This window comes from Quercus lobata, chromosome 7 (assembly GCF_001633185.2).
Source record: "Quercus lobata isolate SW786 chromosome 7, ValleyOak3.0 Primary Assembly, whole genome shotgun sequence".
NCBI lineage: Eukaryota > Viridiplantae > Streptophyta > Magnoliopsida > Fagales > Fagaceae > Quercus > Quercus lobata.
This window is the reverse complement of record NC_044910.1, coordinates 42,543,108-42,566,123: the sequence shown is the minus strand read 5'-3', so window position 1 is coordinate 42,566,123 and position 23,016 is coordinate 42,543,108. Positions and strand designations below refer to the sequence as shown.

At 36.1% G+C, this 23,016-nt stretch overlaps 1 protein-coding gene and 1 long non-coding RNA gene across 2 annotated transcripts; one reads left to right on the top strand and one right to left on the bottom strand.

The window, feature by feature from the left end:
* The first annotated feature begins 16,188 nt into the window (after positions 1-16,188).
* Positions 16,189-19,081, top strand: LOC115951251. Its single transcript, XR_004083259.1, has 4 exons — positions 16,189-16,387; positions 16,487-16,589; positions 18,169-18,307; positions 18,425-19,081. It is a non-coding gene; the product is annotated as an uncharacterized LOC115951251 (long non-coding RNA).
* A 2,736-nt stretch (positions 19,082-21,817) lies between these two features.
* Positions 21,818-22,684, bottom strand: LOC115952074 (F-box/kelch-repeat protein At1g57790-like). Its single transcript, XM_031069159.1, has one exon. It carries the CDS (start codon positions 22,682-22,684, stop codon positions 21,818-21,820), a length of 867 nt encoding a protein of 288 aa, XP_030925019.1.
* Positions 22,685-23,016: the final 332 nt, after the last annotated feature.

Below are 23,016 nucleotides of genomic sequence, written 5' to 3'. Positions count from 1 at the left end.
CTGCTAATTGTTTTGTTATTGGAATCATATTTTATGGATTCAAATTCGGCATCATTAGGCGTGGTGAAGTGGCTTGGACTTTGTGCGAGTTTACAGAGTATTTTCACCCTATTGGTAATGGCAATCCACTATTATATAAAGGTCTTTGCAACTGGTTGGGTCCACAAGAGGACGGTCTCCCAGCTGAAATGGGAGTATTTGATCCACATGAATACTTGAGTCATCCTAATTGATGAAAATATCTTTCCTCTTTTACTTCTCAGAACACTTAGATGATTCATGCAATAGTTATTTGTTGGAAAGTGATGGGAAGCTTTTTGCAGTGTTTGAGCTTAATCAAATTGAGCCAAGTATTCAGATTTACTCATTGAATCTCTCCTCAATTGAAACAAAGATGAAATGACATAAAGTGACAAATATTGGAAATAAAATGCTATATGTTAGTTCCTTTGGTTCTTTTTTAGAATTGGCTATAACAAAAGGTATAAGTAATAGGATTTACGTGCCAAACGTTCTAGACAACAATAACATATTCTACTCTCTCGAAACTAAGAAGTACCACTCCTATTTTAGTGATTATTCGAGTAAGAGTATATCTCTTGGAAGAGAACCAACCAAATGCACTTGGATTAAATCCAATTATATAGATTTGGATGAAGGGTTTAAATGGTGAGAAGAATTATAGAGGTTGTTGACTTTCAAAGAGGCTTGTTCTAGATGGAAAGAACTTCACAAAAAATATGGTTTAGTTTCACTATGCATTGGTTATATTTCTTGTTTAGGTTTTTTTTTTTTTTAATTAATTATTTTTCCGTAAACATTTTGCTTTCATACATGGAACTTTGGAACTTTTATTTTTATTTTTATGTGAACTTTGCAGCCTATTGGTTTTTAGTTTCAAACGTTATATATATAAATAAATATATATATATATATATATATTCATCCAATTAGATTTCAAATTGGAGTTCAATTATAATCTAATTTTGTGCCACGCATCCCATTTAATCTAAACTTTTAAATTTTTGTACCAAGTAAGTTAGTTCAGTATAAAAATTGGATTTGAATTCGAGTTTAATTTTGCGCCACTTGTTCCATCTAATCTAAGTTTTTTAATTTTTGTGTCAAGTTAGTTAATTTAGTATAGGAAACAAGAAGTCTAACATAAATAAATCATAAAAAAAAAAAAAAAAAAAAAAACTAATCATATATATATCTCTCTCTCTCTCTCTCTCTCTCTCTCTCTCTCTCTCTCTCTCTCTCTCTTTATATATATATATATAATTAGAGAAAAAAAGAGTTTGAATGATTTTATATTTATGAGCCATTTTTCTAACTAAAAATAATTCAAATTTATGAGTTATTTATATAATATACCATGACTATGTACAGTCCATTACTAACTAGGTATATATATATATATATATGTGTAAGGACCAGATTTGAGTTCGTTGCCCAAATGATGAATAGACTAAAGCCCAAAAAGCCCAAAACAATGAATTTGTAGAGAGTGGGTTGGAAAACTGGGTTAAAATGTGTTGTATGACAGATAAAGTGGGTTCAAATGACAAGAACAGAAAGATAGATTGATTTAAACTAAAGAAAATCGTCATCGGCACAGTTCGAGGAGATCAGTTCTCATATATTTCTCTTAAGTTTTATTACAAGTTTGTTTCCTGATTGCTACAATGTTTCTCTCTTGATTTCTCGTTCTCTTTTTCATGAAGGGTCTCTTCCATTATATAGTTCTCTTTAGATGATCTTGGTCCTCTACTTGTTGACCATTCAAGCCACTACTTGAGTGCTTGTCCTATTGGACATCCTCTCAGGTCCTCTGTGCATTGGGGTAGCCAATGCAGCACTGTTTAGGGGTTTTCTCTACATTAATGCAGCCAGAAAGTTAGCTGTAGAGCATTCAATGCGATGGTGGTAGCTTTCTCCTTAGATATTTTAGGATTCCTCTCTGTCCTGTGTTCCTGTAGTGTTTATCCGTATCAACAAAACTTTCCTAGAGTGCTCCCCTGGACAACAGACCAACTCTTCTGACTTCAGCTTTGATTAGCTGAAGAGGTATTCATCCTCGGCCCACCCTCCAAGGCCCCTATGACCAAAACTAACTTCTCTAATTACTAACACGGACTCCCCTGACAACGTTTACTCCTCCTCGGACAACTTTACATCCTTGGATTGGGCCCCAGGCCTAATGTATACATAGATAGTGAGCTCCTGGATTCAATATCCCTACAATATATATATATATATATATATATATTAAACTAAAGTTTAGAAAAAAAAAATCAATTAGAATCAAAATTAGATTTTACTTTTGTTAGCTTTCCATAAAAATTAATCTGTTTAGATTTTTATTGTTATTTTTTTCCTAAACTAATGAACATATTTTTTATGCTATTTCTATTAAGATATTTTGTATGTGAACATCTTGAAATTAAAAAAAAAAAATTGTAATTGAGCTGAACGATCTTATCCACCTATCCTCATTCAGTTTAGGAGATACTATCGGACCAATATATTCTTTTTTATTTGTGTTGTATTAAGTAGTGTAAGGACACGATTCGTATCGAACCACAACGGTGTTGGGTTTGCACGTAAAAAGGCTCAAACAATATCATTTGTAGAGCGTGGGTTTGAAAGGCTAGGCCTTAGTCACCAGGCGGTGAGTCTTTCGTGGTATTCATACATGGTTAACTCATTTCCGCCCTAGGAGTCTTTCTCCAGGAGGCGGGCTGGGAGGCTCTGGTCTTTGGCCATTTTTCCCAGCCTCCTTTTTGGCGCACTCACCTTTTCATTATATGGTCCTTCTTGGATGATCCTAGCCTTCCACTTGTTGGTCAGGCAGGTGCTTACTTCTGTATCCATCCCATCAACCTTCCCCTCTTACTTTCTGCTAGTTGCGAAGATCGAAGTTACACCGTCCAAGCGTCTTTTCTCATTAACCGGATCTGGACGCTGGCAGGTGCATTTAATGCGGAGGGGACGCATTTTCCTTGACCCAATTTTGCACCCCGCTTCCCTGTGGGTCCCATTCCACTCACATCCCCTTCAAGGGGCTGTTTGGGGATAGCCTTCACCAAGACGTTGATCTTCCCATTGAAGTCCTAAAGCGCCGAGGACAGGGTAGTCCTCAGCCGTTCCCCTTGACACCTCGACCTTCGATCATTCGTCCTCGGCACACGACCTCCTTGACACGGGCCCTGGGCCCAAATAGAGTTTGGGCCGGATTGTAAACTTCCCGGACCCGTTTTCTCATCCAAGTAGTTGGTTTCCCCATAGGTTTGAGTCCGAGGACCATACAATACCTTGGTTCTGTCCAAAACTCAGTTTTCTCGTCCAAGTAGTTGGTCCAAGTAGTTGGTTTCCCCATAGGTTTGAGTCCGAGGACCATACAATACCTTGGTTCTGTCCAAAACTCAGTTTTCTCATCTAAGTAGTTGGTTTCCCCATAGGTTTGAGTCCGAGGACCATACAATACCTTGGTTCTGTCCAAAACTCAGTTTTCTCATCCAAGTAGTTGGTTTCCCCATAGGTTTGAGTCCGACGACCATACAATACCTTGGTTCTGTCCAAAACTCAGTTTTCTCATCCAAGTAGTTGGTTTCCCCATAGGTTTGAGTCCAAGGACCATCACAATACCTTGGTTACTGGTCCAAAACTCAGTTTTCTCATCTAAGGCTACGGCGTGGGACCTTGGTTTGAAGGGACCAGCTCCTCGGCCAAGCCCCTAGAACCATCCGTGCTATTGACGCTACAAAGAGCAGCCCCTAGTGAAGAAGCGTAGCCCCTAGTGGGACTTTACTCTAAAAACACTATATCCAGCTACTGAAAATGATGTGAAGGATGGTATCAACCCACTACCAGTGCCCAGACACAAGCCTTTCCCACAGACGGCGCCAATTGTAAGGACACGATTCGTATCGAACCACAACGGTGTTGGGTTCGAACGTAAAAAGGCCCAAACAATATCATTTGTAGAGCGTGGGTTTGAAAGGTTAGGCCTTAGTTACCAGGCGCTGAGTCTTTCGTGGTATTCATACATGGTTAAGTCATTTCCACCCTAGGAGTCTTTCTCCAGGAGGTGGGCTGGGAGGCTCTGGTCTTTGGCCATTTTTCCCAGCCTCCTTTTTGGCGCACTCACCTTTTCATTATATGGTCCTTCTTGGATGATCCTAGCCCTCCACTTGTTGGTCAGGCAAGTGCTTACTTCTGTATCTATCCCATCAACCGTCCCCTCTTACTTTCTGCTAGTTGCGAAGATCGAAGTTACACCGTCCAAGCGTCTTTTCTCATTAACCGGATCTGGACGCTGGTAGGTGCATTTAATGCGGAGGGGACGCATTTTCCTTGACCCAATTTTGCACCCCGCTTCCCTGTGGGTCCCATTCCACTCACATCCCCTTCAGGGGGCTGTTTGGGGATAGCCTTCACCAAGACGTTGATCTTCCCATTGAAGTCCTGGAGCGCCAAGGACAGGGTAGTCCTCAGCCGTTCCCCTTGACACCTCGACCTTCGATCATTCGTCCTCGGCACACGACCTCCTCGACACGGGCCCTGGGCCCAGATAGAGTTTGGGCCGGATTGTAAACTTCCCGGACCCACAAGTAGGATTTCACGTATAATAATTGTAAATTGATATTGTTTATGTAGTATTCAATAATGATTTTCAAAATTATATACATAATAGAAATGTAATGAGAAACCATAACTAATATTATGAAAATTGTAAGGAAACACCATTTTAGTACCTCTAAATGTCTTTATTTCATTTTGATGGGTTTGTCACAAAAATCTTTCGCAATTAGAATTATGTTTGAGAGAAGTTTTGATATTAATTTGTATTTGTTTGAATTTTTTTATGCAATGTTCATCCATCTTTTGAAAAATTTTAAACCCTAGTTTTTTGATCTATTTTATGCTATATTTTGAATTAAAATTTGTTTTTCTAACAACAAATGCAAAGATGGCTTACGGACGCTTTACGGAACAAAGCTCAAGTGGGTAAAACATCAAATTTCAAACTAGATGTTGGTAGTTTAAATTCTAATCAAACCACATGTGAGTAAGTTGTAATTTGCCCATCAAAAGGCCATAGTATCCAAGTTGGTTCGGGCAGATTTTTGGGTTTGGGCCCTTTTTAAGCAAATGTTGAAATATATATGTTTTTAGACTTTAGAGAACAGTAAAAGCGTAAAAGTCATCTCTCTCTCTCTCTCTCTCTCTCTCTCTCTCTCTCTCTCTCTCTCTCTCTCTCTCTCTCTCTCTCTCTCTCTCTCTCTCTCTCTCTCTCTCTCTGTGGGGTTTTAAACTAGTGATTAAGATTAAAACATCATCAAATCTATGATTAGAATTAGACGTGGGTACCATACTCACTGAAAAACTAGATTTAAGAAAGGGATATCTAGAAACTTTCAGTGTAAAATTAATTATCAATTTATTAAAGTGTAATAATCTTCAACATGGAGGAAGAATTACTTTATTAATATAGAATAACTCTTTTCTTGCCATAGAGGAAGAATTACTTAATTACAGTAGAATGCCTTTTTTCTTCACCATAGAAGAAGAATTAATTCTTGTGTTTGAGAGAGGATAAATAACAATCTTTTGCTTGATTTGTTAATTGTTGTTAATTTCTTTGTTGGTTCTTTAAGTCTACTCACAAAAACTATTGAAATAGAAAATGGTTTGTTTTAAAATTTTATCAGGGTTTGCTTTTGGAGTAGAAAGAGAGGTTTTTTAATTAGTTTATTAATTTTTTAAAAAAAATATTTTTGATGTGTAAATTTGTGAGAGCTTCAAATCCTACTTGGCAAGCTCTTAAAAAGTTTTAAAAAAAAAAGTCATAGAAAAGTCAAAAAGTTTCAGTTTTATAATATATATAGATATATAGATTACGAATCGAGGCAAGGGATGGAAAAAAAAAAAAAAAAAAGTCTATAGTGATTTGTTAGCTACTGCAAAGCAACAAACTTATATAGTAGAATTAACAAATTTGGTTTCATTAGGAAAAAGAAAAAAGGAGTATTTTCAAGACTTTGTTTAATAATTACATATATAATTGCACAAGAAACACAGTAAAATTTAGAAAAATAAAATAAAAGAACTGGATACACGCACTGTGGTTTGTTTTCACTCTAGCTTATGAGATAACAAATAACCATAAAAAAAATACCCAATCTTGGAGCGCCTAACCTGACCTTGTCATAGTTGGGAATGGAGGAGAGAGGAAGGATGTGAATTGGTGAGAGATGTTTGTGGGTCTGTGTTTGATAGTAATATATCGCAAAGAAGTCAAATGGTTTGGTTTGGCTTGATTGGGGACAAAGAGTTTCTTGGGCTTTTGTTTTTGTTTTCAAAGGTTTCATGTATTTTGTAGTTAAAAAATTAAAAACTTTTGTTTTAAAAAAAATGATTTGGAAAATTGTAAGGCCTCCAAAGCTTACATGGCAAGCTTTTGTAAGGTTAAAAAAAAAAGTCAAAAACTTCAGTTATATATATATTTAAAAATTTGGGGGGTTTACACCCTCATATGCTAATGCTCTAAGCAACTAGTTCTATCATATTTCAAGTTACAGGTCATTCTCACAGGCCACAACACGTGTAATCATTTTAGGGACTCATTTACATATTTCACATGTAGGGTCGCTTCAAAATTGGCATGTTGTGTAAATTTGAGTAGGTTGGAAGTGCGTCGTTGCATGTGTGATGACTAACAAGATTACTTGACATGAGAACAAGTTATGAAATCTTAGATGTGGAATTTTTGGAGTTCCTAAACTTATTGCCATCCAATCTTCATAGTTGTCAAAACATGAATTGTATTATGAATCAAATTTTTTATTTTCTTATATTGTGTATTGTATTGTATATCGTAAGATATACAAACACTTAATAAATTTATAAAATAGATACACATATATAAATGATATATTCATTATAAATTTGGAATAATTTCAACTAATGACTAATTTAATCATCACTTATGTAATAATATTTAACAAGCTTGCTAAATAAATTAAATTAACATGTGTTTATAAAATACACATTCAAATTGATTAAACTCAAAGGTGATAATACATGATAAATTACCTAAAGTAAGAATTTATTTTCACATATTCATCATCTTGCCTAATTAACTCCATCTAAGTCAATGTTATCATCATGTTCATCATTTTGCAAATTTATTTCTTTGTTAAGATTTGATTCATCATCATCAACATTTACTATCTCTTCGTGTTCTTTTATTTTAATTATTTTATTTTATTTTTTTTATATTTCTTCTTGGCATTATAGCTTCTTAGACTTATAAAAAAAAAAAATTATATTGTCAATTTATAACTTATTCATAGAATAGAAAATAAATTTGCAAATATGAAAGTGAAGTGTAAGTGTGCAGTCCAAATTTTGTAGGAGAGAGAAAAAAAATTATATACATGTTATCTAATTGGGCTAAATTAAGTAACATAATAATTTTGTGTTAAAAACAAGTCCAACAACATGATGGATTAAAAAAATACATACAAATTTTAACAAAAAAACTCATTTTAAAGCATATGTCTATGTATTGTACAATACACATTTCTATCTCGTATGATTCATGAACACTTTCGATATGCTCTTACGATGCAAAACATTTTTGTACAAAATGATATGTATCATACGATATGAATTGAGTATTGTATGATACTGATGACTATACCAATCTTACCAATTGTAAATTACAATTGGTAATATGTATTATGGGGCCCGAAATCTGAGGTCCCAGCCCACTTTGTATTAAAAGCCCAAAGCCCAGGCTAAGGAGCCCTACTGCTAAGAACGCGCAATGAAAGCTCCTTGAAGATCCAAGGATGTGGCCGAGGACGACTTTACGCCCAACATCTCACAAAAAGGCCTGAAGAAAAGGACAAATTCAGCACAGGAACAGCACAAGGGAGAAGGCTGCCAGCACCTTAATGTGGAGCCCAGCGCCTGACAAACCATACTCATACCATGCTATCCAGCTTTTCCCAACCACTTTGATGTGAGGATTGACAAGACAAGTAACCACCCCAAACAAGGAGAAACGGACACGTAGGTGAAGAATGAGAAGTAAATACTAGTATAAAAGGGAAGCTTGTGGCATTAACAAAGGGGGAGGCCCAGGAACCAGAAAAAAAGGGGGAGAACGAACTCATAAAAAAGAAGGATGGCGAGGACGAGACTCTCCTCGGACTAATTCCGAGGAGATAGATCTTCATGCCACACCCGTGTAAGGCTCAGTCATACAGGCCAAACTCACCTTCGTATGGGCTTCCATGAAAATCTCGACCTAACCGTTGCCCAACGACCAAGGTCCAGCCTTTTCAGACCCACTCTCTACAAATCGTATTGTTCAGGCCCCTTTTACATACGAGCCCATCCTTGGGTCGTTAAAAATTATGTCCTTACAATTGGCGCCGTCTGTGGGAAGGCTTGCACGGTGGCGCAGGTGGCGGTGAAGTCAACTCTCTAGCAAGCAGAGATTCGCGGGGTTTTCTCCGTCTCCGGCGAACATGCAGCTGTTGCTCTGACATAAACTTCTGTTAGGGGCTGCGCCTTGCAGTGCCAATGGCGTGGGCAGCTCTAGGGGCTTTTGGCCTCAAACCATCTCTCCCCGCCCTGGTCTAGGGGCTTACGTTCGAAACATAAATGAATGTAAAAGAAAAATTACAAGTTTTGGACAGAACCAAGGCCTTGCATGGTCCTCGGACTCAAGCCTATGGGGAAACCAAGTACAAAAAAGAAAAATTACAAGTTTTGGACAGAATCAATGCCTTGCATGGTCCTCGGACTCAAGCCTATGGGGAAACCAAGTACAAAAAAGAAAAATTACAAGTTTTGGACAGAATCAATGCCTTGCATGGTCCTCGGACTCAAGCCTATGGGGAAACCAAGTACAAAAAAGAAAAATCACAAGTTTTGGACAGAACCAAGGCCTTGCATGGTCCTCGGACTTAAGCCTATGCCTCTTACAAGTTTTGGACAGAACCAAGGCCTTGCATGGTCCTCGGACTCAAGCCTATGGGGAAACCAAGTACAAAAAAGAAATCTTACAAGTTTTGGACAGAACCAAGGCCTTGCATGGTCCTCGGACTCAGTTTGTTTTGGACAGAACCAAGGCCCACTCAAGCCTCCTGGGACAACCAAGTCCTCGGACAAGGGGGAAACCAAGTACAAAAAAAAATTACAAGTTTTGGACAGAACCAAGGCCTTGCATGGTCCTCGGACTCAAGCCTATGGGGAAACCAAGTACAAAAAAGAAAAATCACAAGTTTTGGACAGAACCAAGGCCTTGCATGGTCCTCGGACTCAAGCCTATGGGGAAACCAAGTACAAAAAAGAAATCACAAGTTTTGGACAGAACCAAGGCCTTGCATGGTCCTCGGACTCAAGCCTATGGGGAAACCAAGTACAAAAAGAAATACAAGTTTTGGACAGAACCAAGGCCTTTCCTCGGACTCAAGCCTATGGGGAAACCAAGTACAAAAAAGAAATCACAAGTTTTGGACAGAACCAAGGCCTTGCATGGTCCTCGGACTCAAGCCTATGGGGAAACCAAGTACAAAAAAGAAATCTTACAAGTTTTGGACAGAACCAAGGCCTTGCATGGTCCTCGGACTCAAGCCTATGGGGAAACCAAGTACAAAAAAGAAATCTCACAAGTTTTGGACAGAACCGAGGCCTTGTATGGTCCTCGGACTCAAGCCTATGGGGAAACCAAGTACAAAAAAGAAATCTTACAAGTTTTGGACGGAACCAAGGCCTTGCCTGGTCCTCGGACTTAAGCATGTGGGGAAACCAACTACTTAAAAGAAAAATTATGTTACATGAACCTTAAAATCCATCCGAGGAGAACTCCCCGTTAACAGTTGGGTTAATCCCTAAACTGCACGGATTCCCCAGTCTACCCTCGGATCCTCAGTACCAAAGGGATTGATGCAACATAGAGCAATATGCTACCAAAAACACGATTGAGGTCCCACACTGCTCGGCTACCCTCTCGGATGAATTATTTAGAAGTTTATCGTTCTCGGACATTTGTCTAGCATGCATCGCACAGCGCTCGGCCATTATCCCGGTTAGTTCCAAGAGTTTAATTTATTGAGGATTACCATTGTTATACTTGATAATGTCAGTAAGTTTAAACCAGTAGGAATTTATTTTAAGGCATTTTTCTACTCCATGTATCATTAAAGGCAAACGTATATTTAATATTCATTCACAAAGTAATTGCTGGCGAGAGGAAAAATATTTAGAAAGAAATAAACTCATCTTTTATTAAGGCAAAGAAATAGTACAGTGTACAATGAAAAGCTGAAATAAGCTTATACTAAAGCTAACTACGTGAGTAAAAAGAAAAAATACAAGAGAATGAAGGTAAAGCCGAAGAAGAAGCACAGAGGAAAGATTGGCTGCTGTTCCGAGGAGTTGTGTAAGAAAACCATTCCTCAATACTTTTACTTGCCCATAACTCAGGCAGCCAAAGAACCCAACGTGGGGCCTGCACCGTTGAAGAAAAGGTGCAGAGAGCACCTGGCTTCGGGCTAGCGCCGCTGAAGAAAAGGTGCAGGGAACCCAACTTGAGGCCTGCACCGTTGAAGAAAAGGTGCAGGGAGCCGGAAGTTGAGGAGCCCCCGCGAAAATTTGCTTGCAACAAGGCAGACAGCGCTGATGGCGGAAATTCCTTCTTCTGACATACCAAAAATCTGGCATGACCAGAACCTGCTTCGGATTTTGACTAAAAGAGGGAGGAATACCATCTTCCCCCTGTCAAAACGGGGGACTGGCTTGAATCTGTGCCATCCTTGTCCGTACCATATCACCTTGAGGATTCGGTGCCTCTGAAGCGTGCGGAGACCTTTCATCCCCATCCGCGCCTCAAACATCTTGCTTTGAGGCAGAGTGGCACTAGAAATGGAGATCGTGAATATGAAAGAAGAAGTATGATTCTAAAGGGAACAGGAGAGTTCATGTGCAGGTGGAGTGACCCCCTACCCTATTTATACACAGAAGCAAACCGGAGGCATTTAATTCATGCAAATTTCCAAGGAGTGCTACGGACAAAGCAGACTCGGCTCAATTTCCAACCTCATCCTCAGCCGTAGGATCTGCAGATCCTCGTGAAGGCGCGCCTCAAGTACCGAAATGTCAAAGGACCCCGCGTGAGCGAAAAATAAAGGAGTGACCCTTATCTTGACACGCCTCCCATGTAAATGAAAAAATACAAATAATAGTGGAGTACTGGATTTGAGCGAGCCATAATGTGGGCCTAACGTTACCAAAACCCTCCTCCCCAACTAAAAAGTCGGGCAGCAGGATTTTAAGGGGCTATTGTGGGGCCCGAAATCTGAGGTCCCAGCCCACTTTGTATTAAAAGCTCAAAGCCCAGGCCGAGGAGCCCTACTGCTAAGAACGCGTAATGAAAGCTCCTTGAAGATCCAAGGATGTGGCCGAGGACGACTTTATGCCCAACATCTCACAAAAAGGCCTGAAGAAAAGGACAAATTCAGCACAGGAACAGCACAAGGGAGAAGGCTGCCAGCACTTTAATGTGGAGCCCGGCGCCTGACAAACCCATACTCATACCATGCTATCCAGCTTTTCCCAACCACTTTGATGTGAGGATTGACAAGACAAGTAACCACCCCAAACAAGGAGAAACGGATACGTAGGTGAAGAATGGGAAGGAAATACTAGTATAAAAGGGAAGCTCGTGGCATTAACAAAGGGGGAGGCCCAGGAACCAGAAAAAAAGGGAGAGAACGAACTCATAAAAAAGAAGGATGGCGAGGACGAGACTTTCCTCGGACTAATTCCGAGGAGATAGATCTTCACGCCACACCCGTGTAAGGCTCAGTCATACAGGCCAAACTCACCTTTGTATGGGCTTCCATGAAAATCTTGACCTAACTGTTGCCCAACGACCAAGGTTCAGCCTTTTTAGACCCACTCTCTACAAATCGTATTGTTCGGGCCCCTTTTACATACGAGCCCATCCTTAGGTCGTTAAAAATTGTGTCCTTACATGTATCAATAATCAAATTAGTAATTATGACTTTGTATTCACATCTCACCTCATATTAGTATGTATTTATTATGGACTACTACTAATATAGAGTATCTAAATTATACAAAAGTAAAATAAAATTATGTTTTTTATGGATAATTTTGTAATTTTATTAATTATTAAAAGTACAAAAGTAATTGTCAAATTTTTTTCCTAATAAAAGTGGATCTTATGCTCCTTTATCCAATCCATGAAACCCCTCCATCAATCCTAAGTATGATTTTGATTTTTATAATTTTGGATTCATTTGAGTTGATTATGTATTTTTAGGGTTTAATTGATATAATTAGTAGTTGAATGACTAAATTGACACAATTCACATTTGATGAACCAAATTTAACACTACCCTATAGTTGAGGAATAAATTTGTAATTTAGTGTCTGTTTGGCTAACTTATTTTTTGTTAACTTATTTTACTATTTAGTTTATTTTTTCTACTATTTACTGGTCCCATTGCACTTTTTGGTACTATTTATGAGTCTCATTGTACTATTTCTATTTCAACTAACATTTACCTTTATTTACAGTATTTTCAACAAAAAATTTTCAGTTTTAGCAAAATAAACAGATCTCAAACAGACCCTTAGTATGTGTTTGGCTTCAGCTTAAAAAGTTAGCTCATTTTACTATTCAGTTTATTTTTACTACTATTCATGAGTCCTATTGCACTTTTTTGCACTATTTACGGGTCTCACTGTACTATTTTAGTTAACTTTTGTTTTTATCTATAGTACTTTCAGTAAAAAGTTTTCAATTTTAAAAATAAGCGGATCCCAAACGAACACTTTTTTTTTTTTTTTTTTGTGCTAACGTAAGTGTCAAGGGCTCTTAGATTGCATGATTACTTCTCGAGTGAATATAACCCGTGTCCCATGCACATTGAATATTTACAAAAACTAATCCCTTAGGGGTAGCCCCTTGTGATGATTTTAATTACAAATACAAATACTAATTAAAGTTTAGCAATCCCAATTAGGCTAGATATGGTTCGGTTAAGATTATCTAACAAAGTGGTTTTTAACATTAGATTAGTGCTTTCAATCTAGTTATGGTATCAAGTAAGATGACTTGAATTAAATGTAATTATGATTTATAATAATTGGGGTTTTATCACTTTGTTTTTTAATAGATATAGGAAAATTTTAACCTACAACATTCATTTCAAGATATTGTTTTTTATCATCAGGCTAAGACACTAATTGGTTTTTAGCATTGGCAGGGTTCAAACCTTAGTATTCGATAAGAGATTTTACTAGTTGAGTTAACTAGGCATTATTATGTAATTTTTGAGAATATCAAAGTGTTTTTTTTTTTTTTTTTTTTTTTTTGAGAAAGAACCTAGGAAATTTTATTAGAAAACTTTAGCCAACATCGGCTTCTAGTACACCTCGGATGCTCTGCACGTTCTCTGGGGTTTCTCATCATCAAAAAAAAAAAAAAAAAAAAAAATTATGAACACCTTACATTCTAGCCAAAGTGAATTTCTAATGAATTTTATTATTTTATCTAATGATTTGCTTTCTCAATTATGCATATCATTGTTACTTGTTAAAAAATATATATATATATATATATATATATATCATTGTTGATTTAAGTTCAAATCTGACCGATCGGGGGCCTTAAGCAACGTTTTTTAAGCTGTGGTTATAAAAAACGCGGCCCAAGATAGACTGAAGCCGCGTTTCACAAAAACGAGGCCATAGATAGGTTCTTAGGCCGCGTTTTTTAAGCGGGGCCATAGATGGGTTCTTAGGCCGCGTTTTTTTGAGCTAAAAACGCGGCCTAAGGACCTCCGTATTTTATTTTTTGGCAAACTTTTTTTTTCTTTTCTTTTCCTTAACTGTGGCCGCATTTTAAAAACGGGGCCATAGACAGGTTCTTAGGCCGCGTTTTTTTGAGTTAAAAACGCGGCCTAAGGACCTCCGTATTTTATTTTTTGGCAAACTTTTTTTTTTTTCCTTTTCCTTAACTGTGCCCGCATTTTAAAAACGGGGCCATAGACAGGTTCTTAGGCCGCGTTTTTTTGAGCTAAAAACGCGGCCTAAGGACCTCCGTATTTTTTTTTTGGCAAACTTTTTTTTTTTTTTCTTTTCCTTAACTGTGGCCGCATTTTAAAAATAGGGCCATAGACGGGTTCTTAGGCCACGTTTTTTTGAGCTAAAAACGTGGCCTAAGGGCCACAATTTTTTTTTTTAATTTTATTAAAGGAGGACCTATAGCCACGTTTTAAACGTCACGTTTTAAACGTGGCTATAGGTTAAATCTATAGCCGCGTTTTAGACGTGGCTATAGGTCCTCCTTTAAAAACAAAAAAAAAATATATATATATATATATATATATATATGTGTGTTTACAAGTGCTGAACCCATTCGGTGGGTTTTTTTTTTTTTTTTTTTTTTTACGTAAGTCTATAGCCACGTTTTAAACGCGGCTATTGGCTTAACCTATAGCCGCGTTTAAAACGTGGCTATAGGTCCTCCTTAAAAAAAAAAATTGTTTTCAAGGGCTGAACCCATTCGGTGGGTGTTTTTATTTATTTATTTTTAAAGGAGGACCTATAGCCACGTTTTAAACGCGGCTATAGGTTAAGTCTATAGCCGCGTTTTAAACGTGGCTATAGACTTACGTAAAAAAAAAAAAAAAAAAAAAAAAAAAAAAAAAAAAACACCCACCGAATGGGTTCAGCACTTGTAAAAAATTTTTGTTTTTAAGGAGGACGTATAGCCACGTTTTAAACGCGGCTATAGGTTAAGTCTATAGCCGCGTTTTAAACGTGGCTATAGACTTACGTAAAAAAGTAAAAAAAAAACACCCACCGAATGGAGAATATGGAATATGCCATAGAATATTCTATGGCATATTCCAAAATATTCCATAAAAAAAAATATATATATATATATGAGATTTCAAAATTTGAAACCTCAGACTTAACCACTCGTATGGTCCTAGCAAAAGGAAAAAAGAAGCTCCCTCACAGTCTCTCTCAAAACTCTCTCAATCTCTCTCTTTCTTGCTGATGCTATATGAATGGGTTTGTGAAAATATGGAGTTTTGTTCATTGTTGTTCGAGTTTTGTTCATTGTTTTTCCCTTTAATTTTCTGTCTCTCTTTGCAGTAGATCTGAAGATTGAGTCTCTCTTTGCTTTAGATTTGAAGATTTTGAATCAATGAAGCTAAAGTGCCTCAAAAAATTATCTCTCTTTGCTTTATTTTTCTTTGACCCATGGCCGAAAATTATTTTCTTTTGTTTGATTGTGTTTTGATTAATTTTTTGTTTGAGCATATGGACTCTTTTTGGTTGTGTTTTTGTTATGGGGATTTTTGTATTTTTGAGCTTGTGCTTTTGTTTTCCTTGAATAGTTTGTGTTCAGTTTGGGTTGATTTCATTGAAGGAGATGTTTTGTTTGTGTTCTTGTACTGTTTTCTTGTATTTTAGAACATGTTGTGGTTGATTAATTTTGAAATTTTCTGGGTTTTTGTTTGAATTTGAATTTGCTGGGTTTGTATTTTTGTTTTGAATTTCTTTATTTATTTAAAATTGAAATTTTAAAGTTTGAAAGTATTAATTTTAAAAATTTTAATTTTAATTTAAAAAAAAAACTTTTGATTACCGAAAATTAATTTTTGGTAATCAAAGTTTTTTTTTTTTTTTAATAAAAAAATTTAAGGGTATATAGCTGCGTTTTAAACGTGGCCTAAGGTTAAACCTTGGGCCGCGTTTAAAACCCAGCCCAAGACCACAACCTTAGGCCGCGTTTAAAATGCGGCCCAAGACCACAACCTTAGGCCGCGTTTTAAACGCGGCTATAGGACCTGGTCTTGGGCCGCGGTTAAAAAGTGTGGCCATAGGACCGTGAGTCCTATAGTCACAGGTTAAAAAGTGTGGCCATAGCGTGGCCTAAAAAAACGCGGCTATAGGCTATAGCCACGTTTTTTTGACATATAGCCACGTTTTAAAAACGCGGCCATAGAACCTTTTTTTTGTAGTGCGAGATGTATATATGGGTTTCTCAAATAGCTTAGTTTTTGTTATATTTAATCAACAAGAAAAACTCATTGCGTTTTTTTCCAGTCTAGCAAAAAAAAAAAAAAAAAAAAGTGGAAACTCATAAAAGAATTGAATCTAAGGCAAGAATGTCAAGCGTTTCAATAGTTTCAATTTAATGTACGTATCAGGTTCCATAGTGCTTGCATTTTATCTTTTTGTTAATTGTGCAGAGTGCAGAAAGAACAGCTGAGCAACCCTGAAGTCCCGTCCAATAACCATCCATGAAATGTTAAAGGTTTTATATCATTCACACCCTTTACATATATGTCTTTGTGTATGTATTTAGGTTTTGGTATTTGTTTTGGAGGGTATTGTGATGATTGATATCCTGTAGGTTTGTATTGTGTTGGATCAAAGCCCAGCTTCTTGTCTTAACAAAGTGAGCTAGGACGAGATGATAAACATGGGTGACGACGTCTCCAAACTAGCTACCATGGGTATTCTACTCTTTTCTTTATTCCATTTTCTTTTTTCCACAATCTTCTTTAATCTACTCTCTCAGTATTTGAACTTGTTATACTTCCATGTGATTTTGGTGAAGTGACTTCTGTTGATTTGGACATCCTTAGTCACTTGTGATTAGTATTGATTTTGGTGAAATGGATCTTCTTTGTTTGTTTTGAAAGTATGAATATATAAATTTTGCAGGGAAAAAAAAAAAGTAAAAAAAGAGTTTCATAATCATTCATTGTTGCTGTTGAGATGTTTAGATGCTAATTACAATTTTTCTATTTACAAAACAATTTCATATTGTGTTTCAGAAGATACCAACAATTGTCTTACTCTGATAAACTAAATAATTTTAGCTGCCCAAATGTAATGATTTCAACTTTGAAGATATATACTGTTTGAACAACTTTTGAGAATTGAGTACTCAAGTACAACTTGAACTTTTAAAGATATTGTTAGGCTTTTAATTTAACAAGATAACAAACACACCAAAAAAAAAAAAAAAAAAAAAATCCCTCTACCTCAACTGATATGTAGCCATGAAGAAATAATTCTATTGCTGACTTATCTATTCCTAATACCATATGTACAGATAAGTGATGAATATGAGAGTCAGAAATAAATGAACTTCCTAGCTTGTTTGATAGACAATCATCACAATTGAGCAGTAGGACATGCAAGGTTTTTATTTTATTTTTTATTTTATTAACAAATAAATTGAAAATCTAGTTGATTAGTTTATTGAGAAATATAACCTATTATTAATTTGGTGCCTTTGTTGCTTATGTAGATTGATAGAAATGGTACTGAGTAGCATTTGTAGTTTATGTTTTTGTACGACCTTTTCAATTTTCCCCCCGTTTAAATTATTATCATGTGCTGTCTTTGTTGTTAATGTTGATTGATTAAAACAATACAGTTTAGAGTATTCTTCTTTTTTAAATTAATAATTTATTCTACTCGAATGGATAAATATTTTTTGATAGTAGACTTTTCTTTGTGTTGCTTTGGGATTTATATAATCTAAATGATATTGCTAATGGTTTGTTGGAAATTGGAAATCAACAGGTTTACTCCCGTTTGGTACATCATCTCAAACACATATTTTCAGTTTTTAAATAACATTACATGTATTTCCACACTTATTCAACTACACGTATTTCCAAAAAAACTAAAAACTATTGTTTAAATACACATACCAAACGGGCCCGACTTTTGTACTGGGGGGCCTTATAAGGATATGCTACCCTTGATTAATTTTCATTTGCCATTGACCATTGAATTTCTGTAGTTCTTTTTGTTATGAACAAGTATCACTTTTGCTTCAATTATTTGAGAATCTTACTTGCTGCTGCAGGGATCACCTTTGTGAGTCTTATATTGATGAGGGATAGCTTTGTGGATTTGTTTTAATCATTCTTTTTCTTTTTTTTCACCTTTAATTGTTTCCTTTGTCCAACAATGTACCATTTTGTTTTCTTATCTTCTTACTCTTAGAACTCATGTTCTTCGCAATACTTAACTAAAAATCTTGTTCTCCTATGTTGACCATGTTTGGAAATTCAGGACTATGGCCATGTTTGATGGGAAGAATGACAATGCTTATCAAGACCTGGAGGGTTTAATAACAAGAGGCTGACAATGAGATCGAAGGGGAAGTTAACTAACTTGGGCAAATTGACAGAATTTCTATCATTCATTACAGGTGTGCTATCATTCACTTTATAGGTTTGCCATTATTCACACACTTTACATATATTTCTTTTCATATATATTTATGGTTTTGGTTATGGGGGGTCTTGTGATGATTGATATCATGTAGGTTTGTTTTTGTTGTGTGTACCGTTGGATCAAAGCTCAGCTTTTCTCTCAACAAAGGGAGCTGGGGGGAGGAGATAAAAATGGTTGACCAAGTCTTCAAACAAGCTACCATGGGTATTCTACTCTTTTCTTTATTCCCTTTTCTTTTTCCCACAATTGTCTTCTATCTACTCAATGTTTCAACTTGGTTATACTTTCATGTGATTTTGGTGAAATGGATTTTGTTGATTTGGACATCCTTAGTCACTTGTGATTAGTTCTGATTTTTGTCAAATGGATCTTCCTAGATTGTTTTTTATGAATATATAAACTTTGCAGGAAAAAAAAGAAAGAAAGAAAAAGGTGAGTTTTGTGATCTAATCATCGTAAGTCTTGTGTTGACTTCCTTGTTCAGTGTTTAGATGCTAATTGCAATTGTTCTATTTGCAAATTAATTTCATATTTTGTTTTAGAAGATACCAACAATTGTCTTACTTTATGAAAATTAAATAATTTTAGTTTCCTAAATGTAATGAGTTCAACTTTGAGGGTATATACTGTTTGAGCCTTGAGGACATAATTTTTTACCTTAAATCATGTATAAGGACGACCAAACAGAAAATTGTTGTTGGTTATGTTCTTGGATTGTAAGTAACTAAGTAGTTGTTTGAATGTACTATTTTTAATCTTTGAGTTATTAGTTTTTAATTTTTTTTCCTCAAAGCAGATTATAGATGCATTTGAAGCTATATCAACTATGTTATTGCCAATCTAATGCCATGCTTTGCCATTGAGAAGTCAAGATTAAAAGAAAAGAATGAGAAATTTAAAACTGATATTGCTGTTATGTTGGTCCTAGGAAAAGGTTATCATTTTATTTTATTTTTTTGTTTAAGTACACATGCACCTGGTGGGTCTTGAACTCAGAATTTCACCTTTTATTGGTTTAAAAGACAAGGAAGTGAGCACATTGACAAAAGCAGACAAAGCTTTTCATTCTGTTTTTCCCTTCTCCTTTTCCTTAAATTAATTTCTTGGCTTCCATATAGAGGAAGCAAGCCAACAATTTGCTTGGCAAAATAGAATTGCATCACTCGAATTGCAATTGGGTTGCCTAACTTAATTATTGATATCAAGGGGCCTCCAATCCTATTCGTTTCCAAAACCGAAGCCCAGTTCCATACTGAAAAGTGAAGTATGAGGGCATTTGTGCTTAAATTTGGAAGCCAAGAAATTGTTCTAAAAGAAAGGGAAACAAATTAGAAGTCTCATTTCTTGTTTACACCACTGTATATCCATGGTACCATAGAGGCTTTTATGGCCCGTTTGGATTAAAGGGGGAAGGAGGGGGAGTGGAGGGGAGTAGAGCAGAGTTGGCTAAAAATAGACTAATTTTGAGTCAAATTTGCTCTACTTTACTCTACTCTTTCTCCCTCCCTCTCAATCCAAACGGACCATTAAGCTTAAGTTTGGAGTCCATGGCTTTTAGTTTTCATGCCATGTAATCTACTGATGTAACTAAGATTTTGGTAGTTTTTTTAGTTCAGTTTTCATTACTCTATCAATTATATCTAATGGTATATTTGCATTATTTATGTGTATTTGCAATTGTTAATAGTTTTGAAAGAAATTATTTACAGTTTTAATGAGGGAGGAGACTGTATATTAGATAGAAACAATCTTTTAGGAAGATACCTTAGAAGAAATTAATGATGTTGAGATGCTTGAGTTTGAGGAAGTAGAATTTGAGCATAGTTGGGTTTACACATATTGCATATTTGAGCATATGCTAATGTTTGATATGTATTCCTTTATTTATTTTTTGCTGGATACTTCGATATATATTCATCAATTTTTGAAGAAGGAAACTTGTTTATGCTGCTAATATAGCTATTGGCTAGCCTCTTGACATTCTGAAGGCTTGTGTGTTCATTAGGAGAAGATAATCGGCAAGTGATAGTGTGAAAAAGTCTAGAATCTCTAAATTTTTCACAACTTCTTACCAGAATTGTGATGTGACAAAGTGTGATTGATATAGAAAAAATAGTGAGTCCATGTGTAAGTGATGGTTAACCACTCATAGTCTGTCACGTCAGAGTTATAGTAAAAAAATTGTGGAATAATTTATGGTCCTAGAACTACTCGTTGTACTGCAGCCGCCTAAGATCAGCCATCCAAATTTGTTGGGAAACATTTTGAATATTTTTAGGAGCCACCACTTACCCAAATTATCCAAACAAAAAGAATGATTGACTAGTTTTTGAATGATAGTTAGGCTTGAGATATGAGGGCCACTAGATGATAAGAAATATTTGGTGCATTTTTTTTTCTTGGCATTTATCTATACATTATTTCCCATTACCCAAAAGATCAAGTGATGAATTATACTTGCAAACACCGTATAATTATGGAAAATACCCAATCAGATTCAATGTTCTTATTCCAAGATAAAGAATATGAGAAGCTACGTTTGTTGAACCAAGTTTCCATTAATTCTATTATCTTTGCCAATGAACATTCCTTTTGGTTATTTGGAGCTCATGAACTAAAACATATTTCAAGTTGGCTGGTCCGATTCAGGAATCATGATAACTCCCAAGTCATTTGTGAAAATGTAGAGTTAGTTTTGGCTCTAGTGTCAACATCGAGACCAGAATGTGTTCCTCAGAACTGGTATGCTGTAAAAGTACCACCAAGTAGTAACTCGTAAGGGACTTTTGACTTCTGGAAGTAGGACCATATTCACTATGAAGGGAAATTTCTTTTTAGTTTAAAGCGGCTCTCTTTTTGTTCATTCTCACGTCAAAGTGGGCTGAGTGATGGCCTTAAATGGCTAAATCAACCACTATTAAATTCTGTCACGAAGTCTGGATCTTGCTGAGTTCAAAACCAAGACCGAGGCACTACGAGACTAAGCTAAGACCAATAGCATGAGGTCTACCATTTAAATCGATCAAATGGGTCTCAAGATATAAGACCGGCAGATTTTATATTCCAAATTCTTCGCATGGCTTTTTAAGGTTCGGTGAGGTTAACATGTTCTTCTTATGTCCAATTAAATACACAATGCATAATGAAATTCTTTTTTTCCAAAAGATTTGGATATCATATTATTCAATAGAAAACATGACATATAACAATTTCAAATGATTGTACAAAATCTAAAAATAAAACTAAGTAACAAGAACTAAATTTCAGTATTTCACAATAAGTTGAAAGCTTCCTGCCTTTGAACTCAAATTGTTTACAATACAATACAATATTTGTATATATATATATATATATATATAAAACGTAAGCAAAGCAATAGACATAAACAATACTGGAAAACAAAATTAATCTTTAACCCACTAAACTTTCATAACAACAATCATAAGCCTCTTTGAAAAGTCTTAAACTTAATTAGTTCTATTTCTCACCATTCAAACGCTTCATCCAAATCTATGCGCATAGGGTTAATCCAAGTGCAGTTGATGGGTTCTTCTCCGTGAGATGAAGTCCTACACGAATGATCTTTGCAAAAGTAGTGGTATTTCTTAGTTCTGAAAGAGTAGAATACATTACTGTTGCCTTGAACTGTTGGCATGTAAATCATATTTCTCATTCCTTTTATTACAGCCAATTCTGAGAAAGAACCTCCAGAACTAACATAGAGCAATTTATTTCCCATATTTCTCTTTGGATGCCATTTCATTTTTGGCCTAATCGAGGAGAGATTTAATGAGAAAATGAAAAAAGATGGCTCATTATCGTGGAGCTCAAACACTGCTAAAAGCTTCCCATCACTTTCCAACAAATAACTTCTGTGGAGTGAATCACCTAACATTTCTAGAAGAATGGAAGAATGATATGCCCATCGACACAAGTATTCATTATTAGTATCTTGTGCTCTCATGTATTTTTGCAGATCAAATACTCCCACCCGTCCTGCATGACCTAACCAATAGCACTTTCCTTTGTATAATAGGGGACTGCAACTAGATATACCATAAGGTTCAAATCCCCGTATAAATTCACGTATGGTCCAATATACCTCACCACGCCTAATGATGCCGAATTTTGCTCCATTGAATGTGATTCCAAAAACAAAACAATCTATAGAGTCTGGAGGAGAAGAAAAGCACATTGTTTGAAATGCATCTTCTTGGGGATATCTTGGAAGTTCTATCTTGATCCTGTTGAAGGGATGGAAAAAGAAGATACTGCAATCTTTTCGAGACAAGAGCAGCCACCCATACTTTGAAAAACGAATAGATGCACCTTGCAATTCTGGTATGTGCATTTGATAAGTGTCATTTTGTATTGGGTGAAAAAGTTTGCATGTGTGATTATCCAAGGAGATCAAACATGGAGACTGAGAATGTGGGGAATCCATTAGAGGTAGTAGTGGCCGACTGATGGGAGTAATTAATCGCCATGATTTGCAAATGGCACGAAAAGCTAAGAGGTCCCAAACAAAGAGGTGTGCTGAAACTAGACAAAGAATGTCTTGTGGAAGCTCAGACCACGATCCATTTTGCCCTTCTTCCTTTTCTTCGTCTTGCTTGAAAGATTGAACATATTTGTTGAGTTTCTGTATTAGCCTTTTTAGTTAGAAAAAACAATAATAATCAA

Bases quoted from the DNA above. Each gene is read 5' to 3' on its own strand.
- LOC115952074 (XM_031069159.1), bottom strand. From the start codon at position 22,684: ATGCACATACCAGAATTGCAAGGTGCATCTATTCGTTTTTCAAAGTAT.